This window comes from Podarcis vaucheri, assembly GCF_965113315.1.
Source record: "Podarcis vaucheri genome assembly, chromosome: 4".
NCBI classification, from domain to species: Eukaryota; Metazoa; Chordata; class Lepidosauria; order Squamata; family Lacertidae; genus Podarcis; species Podarcis vaucheri.
The window spans coordinates 2,965,745-2,981,250 of NC_138762.1; the positions used below are offsets into that span (position 1 = coordinate 2,965,745).

Below are 15,506 nucleotides of genomic sequence, written 5' to 3' on the forward strand. Positions count from 1 at the left end.
CTGTGTTCCTAATACATAACTAAGCGTGAAGAGCATGTCATGTGCTTTAGCAACAGCCCTCCTGTAAATAAGGAAATGCAACCTCTGTTGCTGATTTATGAAAAAAGCAGCAAGGGGATCTTCTCGGGTGTCTTGTGAGGTCTGTGGGGCCCTTCAAGAAAGAGGAGCCATTTCTGTGCCCTGAGCCCCTGTCAGAGAGAAAGGCAGGACAACAACAGCAACAACAACTACAATTCTGATGCACATTGTTGAAAAGTTCTTGCCCCTCCTGATCCGCTGCCCCAAATTGCACTGGAGTGAATTGGGCCAGAGTCCAGCTTGCCAGGATCAAAGAACTGCAGAGTTCTGAATCAGACCGTTGACCCATCTACCTCAGGATGGCCTACACTGATTGGCAGCAGCTGCTCTCTGGGTTTCTCTCCCAGCCTTACAAAACACTCGGATTACGTTGTTGTTGTTTAGTCGTTTAGTCGTGTCCGACTCTTCGTGACCCCATGGACCAGAGCACGCCAGGCACCTCTGTCCTCCACTACCTCCCACAGTTTGGTCAAACTCATGCTGGTAACCTCGAAAACACTATCCAACCATCTCGTCCTCTGTCGCCCCCTTCTCCTTGTGCCCTCCATCTTTCCCAGCATCAGTGTCTTCTCCAGGGAGTCTTCGGATTACGTAGAGCATGTTATATATCTGAATTCCCACTCAACAGATTGTAGGAATGCAAAATAGAATCGTAGAGTAGGGAGGGACCCTGGGGGTCATCTAGTCCAACCCCCTGCAAGGCAGGATAATCAGGAGACATTGGACAAAGGCGCCCTTTTGGAGAACAAGAACTGCAGGATCCTCCTGCGCAGCTCCCGGGTCCGGATGCCCTAAATGACGGGGTTGAGCACCGGGGGCAAAATGAGGTAGAGATTGGCAATGAGGATATGTGCACAATGGGGGATGTTGCGTCCGAAGCGGTGGGTGAGAAGGGAGAAGAAGGCAGGAGTGTAGAAGACAAAAATGACTGCAACATGAGAGCCACAAGTGCCCAAGGATTTGAGCCGGGCCTCTTTGGAGGGGAGCCGGAAAACAGACCGCAAGATCAGCACATAGGACAAAAGAATGAAGACCACATCAAGCATGAGGATGGTAATAGTGAACAAGCCATAAATCATATTGATCCGGATGTCAGCACAGGCCAGCTTGGCGATGCCCATGTGCTCACAGTAGGTGTGGGCAAGGATGACGTGATCGCTGCAAAAGGGCAGGCAGAGAGTCAACAGGGCAATGGGCAGCACAAATAGGAATGTCCTCGGCACAACGGAAGGACACATCCAGGCTACCCTTGCCTTGGTCAAGATGGTGGTGTATCTCAGAGGGTCACAGATGGCCACATACCTGTCTGTTAACGGAAAATCAAGGGTCCTCTTGGGCAAATGAAGACACCGACCAGAGCAAGTCAGAGCAAAACAGCAGCCAGTAGGCTCGGTCTTTATTTAAGAAAGACTGTCGCGACAGGACTCCCACCGCCCACGATGTGAAGCAAGATGGAAGCCCCGAACAAAGGGAGACCCTAACTTTTATTAGTTGCTAATCCCCTTAGCTACACCCTCAGAATTACATCATATTTACATCATGATTATATTAAAAATAGGAGGAGTTGGGGAGGAGCCGCACAGGTAACTCGAGTGTCTTGACACCTGGCCGGAGCCTCCTTCCCCCTCCCTACATGAGTCATATTCAAGAACAAAGGGAAAGGGTGAAGTTTCCTGCCCCCTGAGGGGAATCCGGTCACAGTCCTTTGTAAGAGTCCGCGCGGAATACACTATGACATGCAGTTCATTATGTCCCTGATAGCCTTCTGTCTGAGCCCATCACCGATGGCTATCAAGGTTGTCACGTATACTAGGAAGGAACACAGAGTACGTGACTGCTCGGTGAAGGGATTATGGCCGCTTGATATCAGGTCACCCCCCCTTTGGTAGTCCTTGCAATATGCAGTAGAATAAAAGTGGTCCGGTGAAAATCCGAAGTACGGTTGATTTTTAGTGGATTTATAAAGAATATCGTCCTTGAAGTTCAAAGCACTTTCGCCTTCAGGAAGTGGCTTGCTACATTTTGATTAAATCAGTCACGGTCAATTTAACCCGGAAACTTTGTATTAAGAGCTGTCAAAGGTAGGGAAGAGAGCGGCAGTAGCCTGCAGTACCTGCGTGGCCGCCGCAAGAGGCGCTGTTCGGTAACACTGATTGGCTGAGGCGGCCGCCGATTGACAGCAGAGCTCGGTCGGTCGGTCTCCTCGCAATAAAAATAGGACTATGTGGAGCGCTATGGCGGGAAGCTGTCAAGCCAGCGCTTCCTTATTTACGGAAGGCTTTAGGGATGGCCCTCTAAAAGGGACATTTCCAGGGTCAGGGAGGGGAGATGTGTGCGTGTGTGAGTGTGGTGCTTGTGTAACACGTGTCAGTGAGTTGGGGGGGGTTTCCGGCGACAGTTCCCCCCTTCGGAGATAAGATTGCGAAGGTAGGGAAACCGCGCAATCCTTTTCTCCGCATAATCAATAGAGGCTTGACATGTCATACCTAGAGTCCAGGGTCCGGAGGTGGTGCAAGGGTCCCATCTCGATGGGAGTTGACTGGATTTCTGATGTCGGTGGTCGGTGGATGGTGGTCGATCGCGGACGTAGGATAGGAAGGCAAGAGCCGCAAGTTTGACAGCACATCGGGAAGCAGTGGATCATGCAGCAGAAGAAAACAACGCAGATGGCAACAGTGATCAATATTAAGAGGCCGTTCCCCAGAAGTTGTTTTATCCAAGTCGACCCAGGTAGCCAGTTCCAGAATTGAGTGTCCGACAGACCTTCATGTTGGATATCCCTAAGTTTATCGGTCAGTTTGTAGATGTTATTAAGGTGTCCTGTGATGTTCAAGGTCTGGTCAGTGACGTGCGTGCAGCATTCGGTTCCTATGAAGGCACAAACCCCTCCAGTTGAGGCGAGTACGTAGTCCAAAGCAAGGCGGTTCTGGATCGAATTCTGCCTGACCTCTGTTAATTCAGTTAAGATGGATTGGGTAGCTGCGTTGGATTCTTCCATAAAGTTTAGCAGTATGTCGGTCAGCTTGAGGATATCGACGTGGTTGGAGCCGGCCCCATATGCGGGAAAGAGGGCCCGGCCGTAAGTTTCCCCGTTGGCTGCAACATCGGAGAGTTCTGCCAAATTTTTCGCTCTCTTGTTGCGCCTCTTTCCGGGGGGGAGTTCTTGGGTAACACGGACCCCAGGTAAAATTAGTCCAAGGTAACAGGTGCCACGGGAGTGGGGGCTGGACCATGTATAGCCGCGGTGGCCGCAAATCCAGAACAGCCCCTGCAGGCACGAGTCTATGTGCCCAGTATGGAAGGTGCGGAAGAAGCACTGGGAAATCGGGGAAGGGTCCCAGGGGTCAGGCAAGTTCATCACACGTTTCCATGCGGACAATAGGGCAGGGTGGGTGGAGGGTTTGCCTTGGTGCCATAGGGTAATCCTGCCGCTTAAGGTAATATCAAGGGTGTACTTACAGGTGCTCTCGCCGATAACTTTGTCGTTGCCACTGAATTTCCGGCAGAGGTCGCCTGTTGTGGGTCCGGTCAGGTAGATGTACTGGTGGGTTAAATTCACAGCGGTCAGGTTCCAGGACCGTACATCAGCGGAAAGGTGTTGTTCTAAAGTGAGGGGCACTCCAAGGAATGGTATGCCACTGTGGAGGTGTGAAGGAGCGTTGGCGCAGATCCAGCATTCGTTGGCGGTTGTTCGTTTTGCAATTTGGGAGATCAGTTTTACATAGGTGTTGGAATGCCAGGTGGACAAGAGGTAGTTGTTGTTGGGGTCTTGGGACGTTGACAGTTCCCCCCTTTGTCGAGGTGCAGTGCCCGCCGGGTGAAGGGGGTCTTGGCGCAACAGGTAGGTTAAGTTTGTGGCAAGGCCTCCACATCTCTGGGGGCCGGTGGTGTCCCATTCTGTTGTTGGAGGTACGGAGTAATGCCATCCTTCTAGGTATGCCTTGCCGTCCCAATTGGAGGCTAATCCAATATCCCAGATGCAGCAGTACCTTCGGAGGCAGATGCCTTGTAAAATGGTTTGGCGGGGGGTGGAATCTACCCTTTGGCAGTAAAATCCGTGGATCAACCGATCTGTGGGGTGGTTCTGGTCAGTATAAACTGACTCTCCGCCACCGTTGTCGAGGACAGTCCAGTTCAGTGCTTGTTTAGGTGTACCGTCAGAAAAAAGCACGTAAGAGCCATTGAGGCAATGAGCACGGTTCCAGGGGCCGTCTCTGGTGAGGACGAGTTTCCCTAGAGGTGTGAACGATGGTGAGCGAACAAAAAGTTCCCAGGTTTGGTGTGCGGCGAGGATAGGTGAGATGGAATGTCGGAGGAGCACGCGGGTCTCTGGCAGGCAGAATTCAAAATCTCCAAGGCGGTCTAATGTTCCTTGTTTCACCATGTCGACAATCCCATAGTCTAGGTGTTTGTATTCAGTTTGTAATCCAGGGCAATAGGAATGTGTGATCGTAGCGGCGGTGAGTTGAAGGAGGAGCATGGTCGGTATGGCGGTGGTCATCGTCCAATGGGGAGCGATGAGATGGTGTGGAGCTGTCAAGCTGCAGAGCTGTCAAATGGGGAGCGATGAGATGGTGTAGCTTTCCGGAGTTTCAGACGGATGGGGGGTTGACCTTTTGGATTAGTTGCAGTGATGAGTTCGGAGGACCAAAGCGTTGACGTGTGAGGTGAGTCAGGTCCGGTCTGTTGGGCCCGATTCGTGCCCCGATCTGGTCCGGTCTGTTGGGCTCGATTCGTGCCCCGATCTGGTCCGGTCTGTTGGGCTCGATTCGTGCCCCGATCTGGTCCGGTCTGTTGGGCTTGATTCGTGCCCCGATCTGGTCCGGTCTGTTGTTTCTGGTCGTTGTAGCTGTCGTCGTCTGCTGGTTGGCGTGGGACGTGGTAGGGTGACTCGTCTGGTGTGGGTTCGGGTGGTAAAGCCGGCTTGCAGCGGGTATGATGCAACCAGGCAGTCTTTTCCGCTACCTTAATAGAAGTTGGAGTGGTTAAAAGTACTTGGTAGGGGCCCTCCCAGGTGGGCTGTAGGGGTACCTTGTGATATGTTTTTGCTAATATCCAGTCCCCTGGTTGGTACGAGTGAATGTTTTCATCTAGAGGGATGTTTTGGCTTGAGGCAGCATATCTGTGGAGATGAATGAGTTGCCTCTGTAGATGTATCACATATTGTGTCAATTCTGACTCGCCTACCTCTAACTCGGAAGTTGGAAATTGGGTATTATATACCGGGGAGGGTCTACCAAAGAGTATTTCATAGGGGGATAGGTTTAAGTTTCCCCGGGGACAAGCCCTGAGATTATGTAGAACTAGGGGAGAGCGTTAATCCACTTGATTCCGGTGTCTTTACAGAGCTTCCCTAGTTGTGACTTCAGCTGTTGATTCATTCTTTCAACCTGGCCTGAGGATGGGGGATGGTATGGGGTGTGCAGTTTCCATTTGATCCCTAGGGATTTGGCGACTTGCTGAACTATCTCTGAGGTGAAATGGGAGCCCCTGTCGCTGTCTATATGTCTCGGTACCCCGAAGCGTGGTATTATTTCGTGCAATAGAGTCTTTGCAACTGTTTGGGCATTAGCTCGGCGAGCTGGGAGGCATTCCACCCATCCGGTCAATTGATCAATGATGACAAGGGCATGCTTGTAACCTTGACAGGGGGGCAAGTCTATGAAATCCACTTGAAGACTTTCAAAAGGTACAAAAGCCCATGGTCTGGCCCCGGGTGGGCTTCTGGCTGTATGCTTGGGATTAAATGTTTGACAAGTGTGACAGTTCTTAACTGCCGTCTTCGCGGCAAGGGCTAGTCCAGGGGCATACCAGCAGCGTTGTACTGAGTCTATAAGCTTGTCCCTTCCCCAGTGGGTACACCGATGCAAAATTCTTACGTGTTTGGGCACCCATAATCTGGGCATTATAAGTCTCTTGTCGGGAAGGTACCAGATGCCATTCTCAAGGACGGCTCCGTGTTCCTCCCACCCTTTCCTTTCTTCAGGGGTGGCGGTTTTATACATCAGGTCAAAATCTACGTCAGAGGGAACTTGGGGTCCCTGGAATTCATTATCTGAAGACAGTGGTTGGAGGGCTGCTTCCTGTGCCATGTGATCTGCGCAGCGGTTCCCTGTGGATATTGGGTCTTTCCCCTTGGTGTGAGCTTTACAGTGGACTACCGCTATTTCCTCAGGGAGGTGTATGGAGTCCATTAGGCGCTGTACTAGGGGTGCATGGGCGATCTTAGTGCCCGCAGCAGTTAGAAAGCCTTTCTGCAGCCAGATTTGTCCCGTGGCATGAACTAAACCGAAGCAGTATTTGGAGTCTGTGTAGATTGTGACTCTTTTTCCTGCCGCTAACTCACATGCTCGAATTAAAGCGATGAGTTCGGCTGCTTGTGCACTATACTTGGCGTGAACAGGACGCGCTTCCAAGATATCTGTGTCACTAACAACCGCATATCCGCTCTTTCGCTCTCCTCCTACTATTTTTGAACTTCCGTCCGTGTACAGTACTAAGTGGGGGTTATCTAAAGGGACATAGTCAAGGTCTTCTCGTGGTTTCTCTGCATGTCGTACTACTTGGCTGCAGTCATGGTGTGGGGTGCCGTCATCAGGGAGGGGAAGGAGGGTTGCGGGATTTAAGGAATTCACCCTCTTTATGGTAACATTAGACGGACTGAGGAGGATGGCTTCGTATTTGTTGAGTCTTTGTATCGTGAAGCGTTGGCACCCTTGCAAGCTGAGAAGGGTAGCGACAGCGTGGGGGACGTTTAAGGTTAACTCATGTCCAAGTACAGTTTCTTGAGCCTTTTCTAGGAGTAGTGCTGCAGCTGCTACTGCTCTAAGGCAGTGTTTCCCAAACGTTTTGGGGCTACGGCACACCTGTTTGCCGGGAAAAAATCTCGCGGCACACCACCATTAAAGCCCCGCCCCGTGACGTCAGCGCGCAGCGTCACGCCGGGAGGGACGCACAAAAATGAACGTTTTTTCCCTTCCCCTTGCCGGGGTGGGAGGAGGCAGCAGAGCGAGGGACGGCGGCAGCTGAGGCGGCGGCGGCTGTTGTGGTGGTGGCGGTGATAGCGGGCGGAGGAGGAGCCGTCGCCGGGAGTTGCTGCTGCTGCTGTTGCTGCTGCTGCCCGGACATGCCGGCCTCCTCCTCCTCCGCTGTCTCGCGCTCCTCCCTTTTGCGCGCGCTGCCCCGCCGCTCGGCACCACCACCGCGGAGCCGCCCCCGGCTCGACGCGGATCCTCGCCGCCGCCGCCGCCTCTCGCCGCCCGACTCGCCCGCCTCCCTCCCACGGCACACCAGCCGGTGTCTCACGGCACACTAGTGTGCCGCGGAACACCGGTTGGGAAACACTGCTCTAAGGCATCCAACAGTCCCCATTATCGTGGTGTCTAGTTGAAGGCTGTAGTACGCCACGGGTCTATTCCTTCCCTGAAAAGGTTGTGTAAGGACGCCTGAGGCTACCCCTTTATTTTCGTGGACAAATAAGGAGAAGGGCAGCCTATAGTCTGGGAGTCCAAGAGCGGGCGAGGACCTTAATTCCCGTTTGATGCATTCAAAGGCTTCGAGTGCCTCTGCAGTCCATTGCAATTGATCTGGGGCGCTATCGTGCGTCATTGCAGTGAGGGGCCGAGTGAACTCGCCATAACGGGGGATCCATGCTCGGCAAAATCCACTCATTCCAATGAAACCCCTGAGTTGTCTCTTGGTTTTTGGAAGGGGCAGTCTTGTAATGGCCTCGATCCTATCGGTGGTGAGGGCACGGGTACCTTGTCCGAGGATGTGGCCAAGATATTTTACCTCCTTTTGGCAGTATTGTATCTTCTTTGGGGATACTTTGTGGCCTTTATGTGCTAATATTGTCAGGAGAGTTATAGTATCTGATTTACAGGATTCCAAATCTCGCCCGCAGAGTAAGATATCATCTACGTAAAGTCTGATGGCGGAGCCACCCGGAAGGTTCACATCAAGGAGATCTTGGTGTAATATGGAGGAGAAAATTGCTGGGGACTCTACATATCCCTGGGGTAACCGGGTCCACGTTAATTGGCCTGTTTGCCAGGTAAAGGCGAAGAGAAACTGACTTTCTGGATCCACGGGGATACTGAAGAAAGCGGAGCACAGATCTATTACGGAATAAACTACAGTTCCCTCCGGGATGGTGCTTAAAAGGTGGTGTGGGTTCGCCACCACGGCGTGTCTGGGAATAACGAAGGAATTAATCAATCGAAGGTCTTGCACCAAGCGCCATTTTACGGGGTTGGTATTCGGCTTTTTGACTGGAAGTAGGGGGGGTATTACATGGTGAGGCACAGGGAACTAGAATTCCCATTTTTAGAAATTCATCGATCATCGGAGTGAGACCGTCGATTGCTTCGGGAGGTAGGGGATATTGTTTAGTACAGGGAAAGGGCAGGTCTTTCCTATAGTTGACTTTTACTGGGGTTGCAGACTTTAGAAGTCCTACAGAGGTCGATTCAGTTCCCCATAGCCAAGAAGGGACACTATTCAGAAGTTCAGGAGGAAGATCAATGGGTTTGTTGCTAGCTTCTTGCAGGACTCCTTGGAAGTTGAATATGGAGTCATTTGGCATATGTAAGTAAATTCCTTCCTGGCCGCATTGAATAGTAGCATTTAGTTTACATAGCAGATCCCTACCGAGAAGGTTGACTGGGCTGGAGGTCAATAGGAAAGTATGTTTAACTGATAACGGTCCGACGGAGACCTTTGCAGGTTTGGATAAAGGGCAATTTCGGGGGATCCCATCGAGCCCCATTACGGTTTTGGTTTCTTCTCCTGGGGTTAAATGGCTGTTAGTGAGGGTGGAGTAAGTGGCCCCAGTGTCCAAGAGACAGTCATAGGACTGTCCATCGATTTGCATGGTGCATATGGGGTCTGTTGAGGATAATTGCCAAACTGGGCAGAGAAATGAGAAAGAGGCGGGATCTGCTTTTAATTGTCAATGTTCTTGATATTCTTCCATCACCATTTCGTGGGTTGGGTTTGTAGGATGGTTCCCTTGGCTAAAGGGGTTAGTGGCGCCGTAGGGTAGGTTTCGGGGCCGCGGTTGCGGAGGTCCCGCACGGGGTTGTATTTGGGCTGGGGATCGGTTCGCATCGTAGGAAGAGATTGGTTCCCTACTCCTAGGATATGCACCTTCTTTGTATTCTGGCCTGTATGGTTTAGGATTTTTATATTCAGACCTCCTAGTCAGAAGAGGACAGTATCTTTTTATGTGCCCGACTTCCTCACAGTGGAAACAGACGCGTTCGTCCTGTAATTCCGGTGCGCCTGATTTAAATTTTTCTTTGAAGGTGGGAACCGCGGCCGCATAAGCTAATACTCGGGGAGGGTCGGGTTTTTGGTCTTTCTTCTTCCTCTCATCCCTCGAGTTAAAAACGGACTTTGCGATGGAAAGAATTTCGTTTATGGTTTTACCATCGTATCCGAGATGTGAATTTAATGCCTTTCGGATGTCGGCGGTGGCTTGATCTTTAAAAAAACCTTTGACTATCACTTCGTGCTGTGGGCTCTCCGGGTCTATTCCACCCCAGGTCTTAATAGCGGAGACTAGCCATGAATAGTAGTCAGAGGGATGTTCGTCAGGTCCCTGAAGGACCGCTTGGACTTTGGTCCAGTTTACAGTTCGCTGTCCTGCAGCTTTAATGCCATCTAGGATGGCCTTCTTGAAAATTTTTAGACCCCATTGGCCATCGGTAGTGTTATAGTTCCAGTCAGGGTCGTTAAGTAACATCTGAGTGGTCAGTGGGGTCATTGAGGTGGGACAGTTTGGCTGGTATCCTTCCCGGCTGAGGGCTTCTCCCGCCTTTGCTAAGATCTCCCTCTTCTCTGCCTCATTAAAGAGGGCTCCCAACAACATGTGCACATCCGCCCATGTGGGGTTGTGAGTGGAGAAGATGGTAGCCACTTGGCGGTGGCATTTGTCTGGGTCGTCTCGTAGAGAGGGCATCTTATCGGACCAGTTCATTAGGTCAGAGGTAAGGAAGGGCTGGTGAGTAAAAACCATACGGGGAGGGTCTCCTGCTCTGACGGGAGGTATAGGTAATGCACGCAGTGGAAAGGCACCTTCTATTTCTCCGTTTAGCAGATTGTCCCTGTTTCTGGTCCTACTGGAAACAGGTCCCTCTCTTCCTTCAGTTAGGAGCTGCCCACTGAGCAAAGGCCCAAGGTCCAAGTCTGCCTGGTTCTCTGCCGAGTTCGATGCGCTTGAGGAAGGATCGGACGGCAGTGTGTTAGGTGTGCTTTGGGGAGGGGCAGTGGCTGTGGCTGGTGGGTTCGTTATATTCTCCCTTGGTCCTACGCCTGGTGGGTTTGCTACGTCCTCCCTCGGTCCTGTGCCTCCCCCTCTGGCTCCTGTCCTGCCTCCCGCACCGGGCCCTGGCTGTCGGGGTGCTTCGGGTTCAGGGTAGTAGAAGGGGACGAGGGTTCGATCCAATTGTTCCTCCTGAGCTCTAATCTCATCGTATGGGGGGGGGTCCACTTGTTTTTAAAACAGCCATTTGGCGGACGATTTGGGCTTGCTGTCGTTGAAATAATTCGCGGGCTTCGGCAAAGGCGTTCAGGTAGTATAGTTGTCGGGGCCTCTCGTCAGCCAGGTAAGTTTTAAGTGCTTGCATTTTTTGAAGATTAAAAGAGCCGTGGCATGGCCATCTAGAAGCTGGCTCTAGGTGGTGGGTAAAAGCAACCCACGAGATGTTACAAAGGTCCCTCAGCTTGGACTTTGAGAGCCCCTTTCTCCCTTTCAGTTCCTTCCAGTTTAAGAGGACGAATTGAAGAGGGGTATCAGAGTCCTCCCTGTGGCGGAAAGGCTCCGCGGAAGCCTTGTCGCCGGGAGGAGTCCAGTCTGAGTGTTTGGAAGCTTGGGCTCCCATTCTCTCTTCTCTATCAGGTTGTTGTTTCGCTAGCGAAGAACGCTAAAGGCAGAAAGGGATGAACGTACACACACAAGGGAAGAGGGAAGAGGGTTTGGGAAGAAAGGGGTAGAAAGAGATCCTTTCAGTATGTTGGAATGTCCTTATCTTAGTGGAATCTCTACTTATTTCTGAACCACAAACCTCGAGCCTGAACGGAAATCTAAACCACGGGTCGCTGCCCGGAAACCTAAACCACAGGTCTCTGCCCGGAAACCTAAACCACGGGTCTCTGCCCGGAAACCTAAACTACGGGTCTCTGCCCGGAAACCTAAACCACGGGTCTCTGCCCGGAAACCTAAACCACGGGTCTCTGCCCGGAAACCTAAACCACGGGTCTCTGCCCAGAAACCTAAACCACGGGTCTCTGCCCGGAAACCTAAACCACGGGTCTCTGCCCGGAAACCTAAACCACGGTACCATTTCAATGCTAATCCTAGTGTGGGGCCCCAATTGTGAACCTCCCCTCTATCCTCCACAACAGCCCCCTGCCTAGCCTTTAAACTAAATTCGGCTTCCCTACTGGACGCCTGCGTAGTGCAGTGCCAGATCGGACTCCGAGAAAAACAAAGGTTTGAAAGGAAGCAAATGACCTTGCGTTCTCATGTACCCGGGTCATCCCTAACAAAGGTCGCCGGGCAGGAGGGGCGGCTTCATTTGCACAGGCAGATAAGGTGGAGAGAGATTTGTAAGGGCACCCCTGGACGACTCCGAAAGGGGTGTCAGAGAAATAACAGGCACCGCGCTTCCCTGGCCACACTTCCGAAAGGGAAAACGGGGAGAAAAGGAGAGAGAGATTTGTAAGGGACGCCTTTGGCCGACTCCGAAAAAGGACGTCAGAGAAACAATAAGCACCACGTTTTCCTGGCCATACTTCCGAAAGGGAAAACGGGGAGAAAAGGGAAAGGAGGCTCAAGATTTTGCAGATGCAACGTTGGAAATAAAGGAGAAAGATTTGGCTGTTGTGGAGACGTTATTTTCCACCCTCCTCCCAATGTACTTTCTTCAGAACCATACTCACGTCCGTTGATGTCCCTCGCAGATCCCGGGATCTTTTCTTAGCCGGCTTTACCTCGCCTTTGCTCTCTCTGGTTGGGCTTCTGGTGACGGTTGATTACCGCCCGCAAAGAGGAGGCAGGGAGAGGAAGAAAAGGATCCCCGGGCTAAGGTAGCCGGTGGCGCCCGATCCCCTCTATCTCCCCTCTCACCTTTACAGGAGAACCAAGTGTCCCTGAGTCGCGGTCGCCAACTGTTAACGGAAAATCAAGGGTCCTCTTGGGCAAATGAAGACACCGACCAGAGCAAGTCAGAGCAAAACAGCAGCCAGTAGGCTCGGTCTTTATTTAAGAAAGACTGTCGCGACAGGACTCCCACCGCCCACAATGTGAAGCAAGATGGAAGCCCCGAACAAAGGGAGACCCTAACTTTTATTAGTTGCTAATCCCCTTAGCTACACCCTCAGAATTACATCATATTTACATCATGATTATATTAAAAATAGGAGGAGTTGGGGAGGAGCCGCACAGGTAACTCGAGTGTCTTGACACCTGGCCGGAGCCTCCTTCCCCCTCCCTACATGAGTCATATTCAAGAACAAAGGGAAAGGGCGAAGTTTCCTGCCCCCTGAGGGGAATCCGGTCACAGTCCTTTGTAAGAGTCTGCGCGGAATACACTATGACATGCAGTTCATTATGTCCCTGATAGCCTTCTGTCTGAGCCCATCACCGATGGTTATCAAGGTTGTCACGTATACTAGGAAGGAACACAGAGTACGTGACTGCTCGGTGAAGGGATTATGGCCGCTTGATATCAGGTCACCCCCCTTTGGTAGTCCTTGCAATATGCAGTAGAATAAAAGTGGTCCGGTGAAAATCCGAAGTACGGTTGATTTTTAGTGGATTTATAAAGAATATCGTCCTTGAAGTTCAAAGCACTTTCGCCTTCAGGAAGTGGCTTGCTACATTTTGATTAAATCAGTCACGGTCAATTTAACCCGGAAACTTTGTATTAAGAGCTGTCAAAGGTAGGGAAGAGAGCGGCAGTAGCCTGCAGTACCTGCGTGGCCGCCGCAAGAGGCGCTGTTCGGTAACACTGATTGGCTGAGGCGGCCGCCGATTGACAGCAGAGCTCGGTCGGTCGGTCTACTCGCAATAAAAATAGGACTATGTGGAGCGCTATGGCGGGAAGCTGTCAAGCCAGCGCTTCCTTATTTACGGAAGGCTTTAGGGATGGCCCTCTAAAAGGGACATTTCCAGGGTCAGGGAGGGGAGATGTGTGCGTGTGTGAGTGTGGTGCTTGTGTAACACGTGTCAGTGAGTTGGGGGGGGGTTTCCGGCGACATGTCAAAGGCCATGGCTAGCAGCACGACAGACTCCATCCCCGTGAAGCTGTGGATGAAGAACATCTGAGCCAGGCAGGCCCCATGGCCGATCTCCCCAAGGCCAAACCAGAAGATGGCCAGCGTCTTGGGCAGAGTGGAGGTGGAGAGGCCCAGGTCGATGGCCGGAAGGACGGAGAGGAAGTAGAACATGGGCTGGTGGAGGCTGGCTTCCGTTTTGATGATGAAGAGGATGGTGCAGTTGCCCACGAGAGCAACCAGGTAGCCAAGGCAGAAGGGGATGGAGATCCAGGAGTGAAGCGCCTCCAGCCCCGGGACCCCCAGCAGGATGAAGAAGAAGAAGAAGAAGAGTTTGGATTTGATATCCCGCCTTTCACTCCCCTTCAGGAGTCTCAAAGCGGCTAACATTCTCCTTTCCCTTCCTCCCCCACAACAAACACTCTGTGAGGTGAGTGGGGCTGAGAGACTTCACAGAAGTGTGACTGGCCCAAGGTCACCCAGCAGCTGCATGTGGAGGAGCGGAGACGCGAACCCGGTTTCCCAGATTACGTGACTACCGCTCTTAACCACTACACCACACTGAAGGTGGGGGAATAAAAGTGGGTGGCATTCGAAAGGGGCATTCTCCTCCTGGACCCAGCCAGAGAACAGGTCACTGCGACCCTGCCATGAAGAAGAAAACATGCCAGCATTTTCCTCCATGGCTCCTCATAGACACATAGACCCTTGCCTAGCAATCCTGTTTCATGTTAAGAAAACAATTGTGTGTTTGTGTGGAGGGGATGTGCCTGCTAGCTGGATTTGGCCAGAGTGTAGGTCCCTGTGTCCGACCAAAGAAAATGCAAAAAGCAGCCTGCACACTGCTGTATGAGGACCTTTCCTGTCTGCTCCTCCTCTCCCGCCCATCCATTCATTGGGCCAATTTAGTCTGACAAAGCTGGTGGGGGTGGCGGCTCTCCACTTTCCTCATCCTGTACATGGTTCTATATTCTTCTGTCGTGTGTCCCCCCCCCCCCCGCCACATTTCCCACTAATGTCTCCTTCATCAAAACCAGCCTTTCTCTGCGGGGAACCTGATTCCTCCACCACCACACGCCCTGATCTTCTCATTCACCTCTTGCAGCTCTACAGTGACCAGAGCTGGACATACCAATTGCAACAAAGGTTCTTTGGAAGGAGAGGTAACTTGCTCTCCTCCTCCTTCCAAAAATGGTCCCGGCAACTGCCCCTCCCTCCCCATCTCAGCCTCTTAATCTCAGGGTCAAGCCCCATGTTGGGCGAAAAAGTCCCTAAATGTGGGGAATTGGACTAGAAGCACCTTGTGGTCCCTTCCAACTTGTCCATTCTATGATTTTATTACTCCCCTCCTTTCCACTCACCTTGAGAGGACCTTTTGTTCTGCCAGCTCACCTACAGATCAACACAGCAAGGTGTGCCCTGCTGAGCCACAGTGTCAAAGGTCTACTGGCAGCTGCATCGTGGATGGAGGAGCATCCCTCAGATCTGACTGCACTTGGCTGACCAGAAAGCAGCATTTCTGCCAAGCCTTGCGGGACCTTGCTCCCCCTGGCAACTCATTGACTGAGCTTGTTGAGGGCTGGAATACCCAGCTCCTGGCAGCCATCGATGAGATCGCACCTAAGCGCCCTCTGTGACCCCGCAGAACCCGGGCTCCCTGGTTTACCGAGGAGCTCCGGAAAATGAAGCGGGACCTCAGACGGCTAGAGCGAGTACGGCGGGGTGCCTGTGACGGAGCCTCAAGAACATCTTATAGGGCTTTTGTAGTAAACGGTTCCACTCGTCCACCCTATCCCCCCCTCACCTGACTCTGCTCTCCGGCCAATTCAGGTTCCTGGAATAGGTTGGCGAGGGAAATTACTTTTCAAACACAGACTGAAATCACACCGGTAAGGCTGCCACCACTCCCTTTAGTTCAGGGAATTCCAGAGACACCACCCAGGGAGGAGAGTGTGTCCAATTATCCTGGCAATCCCCACTCCTTACAAGCGGCATCCACAAGCTTGCAGGCAGAAATTCACACGGTAAAGCGTGACTAAACGGAAGGCTTGGATTTAGCTATTCCCTCGGAAAAGGCACAACCACCAACAGGTTCTACTAAAAGGTTTATTTTAAAAGAATAACAGAAAACATGTTGAAAATCAACAGGC

General features: G+C 51.9%; 4 protein-coding genes across 4 annotated transcripts in view; 1 reads left to right on the forward strand and 3 right to left on the reverse strand.

The window, feature by feature from the left end:
• Positions 1 to 15,506, forward strand: part of LOC309530282 (uncharacterized protein) — a 487,095-nt gene that overhangs the window by 280,321 nt on the left and 191,268 nt on the right. The gene's annotated exons all lie outside the window — the stretch shown is intronic.
• LOC309530302 (uncharacterized protein) overlaps positions 1 to 15,506 on the reverse strand; it is a 218,749-nt gene that overhangs the window by 166,270 nt on the left and 36,973 nt on the right. The gene's annotated exons all lie outside the window — the stretch shown is intronic.
• Positions 1 to 15,506, reverse strand: part of LOC309531548 (zinc finger protein 397-like) — a gene marked incomplete at its 3' end in the record, with an annotated part of 156,039 nt that overhangs the window by 35,062 nt on the left and 105,471 nt on the right. The window lies entirely within an intron of this gene.
• Positions 448 to 14,030, reverse strand: LOC309530533 (olfactory receptor 52E4-like; the record flags this gene model as incomplete). Its single annotated transcript, XM_082219560.1, has 3 exons — positions 448 to 1,380; positions 13,340 to 13,667; positions 13,919 to 14,030. The coding sequence occupies 3 exons, from the start codon at positions 14,028 to 14,030 to the stop codon at positions 870 to 872; spliced, it is 951 nt and encodes a 316-aa protein (XP_082075686.1). The 3' UTR covers positions 448 to 869.